The 1,612-nt window shown below is 36.7% G+C and overlaps 1 protein-coding gene across 1 annotated transcript; it reads right to left on the reverse strand.

Annotated features, from left to right (window-relative positions):
* Positions 1–280: 280 nt before the first annotated feature.
* On the reverse strand, positions 281–1,022 carry LOC141590671 (putative sesquiterpene synthase). Its single transcript, XM_074411240.1, has 2 exons — positions 767–1,022; positions 281–654 (listed from the first exon to the last, which is right to left on the reverse strand). Exons 1-2 carry the CDS (start codon positions 1,020–1,022, stop codon positions 281–283), a joined length of 630 nt encoding a protein of 209 aa, XP_074267341.1.
* Positions 1,023–1,612: the final 590 nt, after the last annotated feature.

Consider the following 1,612-nt stretch of genomic DNA (forward strand, 5'->3'; position numbering starts at 1 on the left):
TATTGGATTATAACATAAAGAAGAGATTGAAAGAGAGGAAAAAACATAAGCTTAATAAAAGAAGTATCAGCGGCAAAATCGTAAAAAATGTAGTTTTTTAACCAGAAAATTTGAATTTTGACGGAAAAATGGCCTGAAAGTGATTTTGGCTGCAAGATTTGAACCGAGCAAATAATATGGGTGTAACTTTTAAAAAAAAAAAAATCACGCGGAGAGTAAGTGAAAAAATAGAATGTTGATGAGAGTAATCGATAATTGATTCAAATAGATAATGTTAGACTTACATATCCAGGTCTCTGAGTTCCATCTGGTGGAAAGACTGGAGTAGATTGAAGTCTAATTTAGCAAGTCGCAAAAGAGATTTGTTGTGCGAATGAATTTTCTGATAGAAAGAAATGAAGTGCTTTGATTCGAGTCGGATCATTCCTTTGTGGAGGGGTTGATGAAGGGCATGCTCAATTTGATCGGCCATAGGAGACTTGAGTTGATTGACCAAAGATTTAAGAAGAGTAGTTGTAAGCTCAAGGGCTTCTTCTAGTATATCATCCCCATGTACCGCAACATGGCAAGCCTCGTACATGCTTAGTATCCCCTCTATATCGTTGGATATGTCGTCTTGAAAGTCTTTGTTAGACATAAATCTTTTGAAAACATCTGTGTTCAAATTACATAGTATAAGAAAACAACTCTATGAGTTTTGTGTCGTCCGTGTGATATTTTTTTCATCCACACCTTTAAAATGACTAGAAAAGGGTCTGAATCTTACCGCATGACACAATAAAACCATGTTGCCTAAAGATACGAAATCCCAAAGAGACGAGATGTAAATTATACTTGTCACATTCCTTGAGATATTTCTTGTAGAGTTTATCTAAAATTTGTTCGATATTTGTCTCGAAATGGTAAGCCACCCCAAGACGTTCGATAGCATCGACAAGCTCCAGTTGCTTTGTTGGTTCCTCAACGATTTTCAGAAGCTCTTTTTTCACCTCCTCTTTCAGATTCCCAATTTCTTCCTCCATTTCATGCTTAGTTGCCTACCATGTCCAAAAATTTTAATTGGAATAAGAAATGAAAAATTCTTAGGTACACCGGGTGTACCATGTCATCGTACACTCTATCCAATAAGATTATTAGAATTACACACACTTTCCATAAATAATAAAGCAAAATTTAATGAAATATGTTTAAAGGTTTATCATTGGTTAGGGTATACGATAATCTTGTACACCCGGTGCAGGGGCGGATTTGGGGGGGGGGAAGTGAGGGCACGTGCCCTCACGTGCGAGAAAAAAAAAAGACGATAAACATGAACCACACAGAGAAAGTCAGAAACAACATAAACATAAACAATGACACAAACACAAAGGTAGAACTGTAGAAGACGATAAAGACAGTCCGTCGTCCGTCTGGCTCATCCCTCGCTCATCTTTACTCCGCACTCGATCCACACCGTCACTGTCGCGTCACCGACGTACTCGGTATGTCGTCTTATAATCTTATTAATTCGATTAATTTGTTGTTGATTGTTGATTAATTAGATTAGTTTGTTCTTAGTAAGTTAGTAGTTATTAGTTTTGATTAATTCGATTCATTTCTTCCCCAAATTCAA

This window comes from Silene latifolia, chromosome 7 (genome assembly GCF_048544455.1).
Source record: "Silene latifolia isolate original U9 population chromosome 7, ASM4854445v1, whole genome shotgun sequence".
Taxonomy (NCBI): domain Eukaryota; kingdom Viridiplantae; phylum Streptophyta; class Magnoliopsida; order Caryophyllales; family Caryophyllaceae; genus Silene; species Silene latifolia.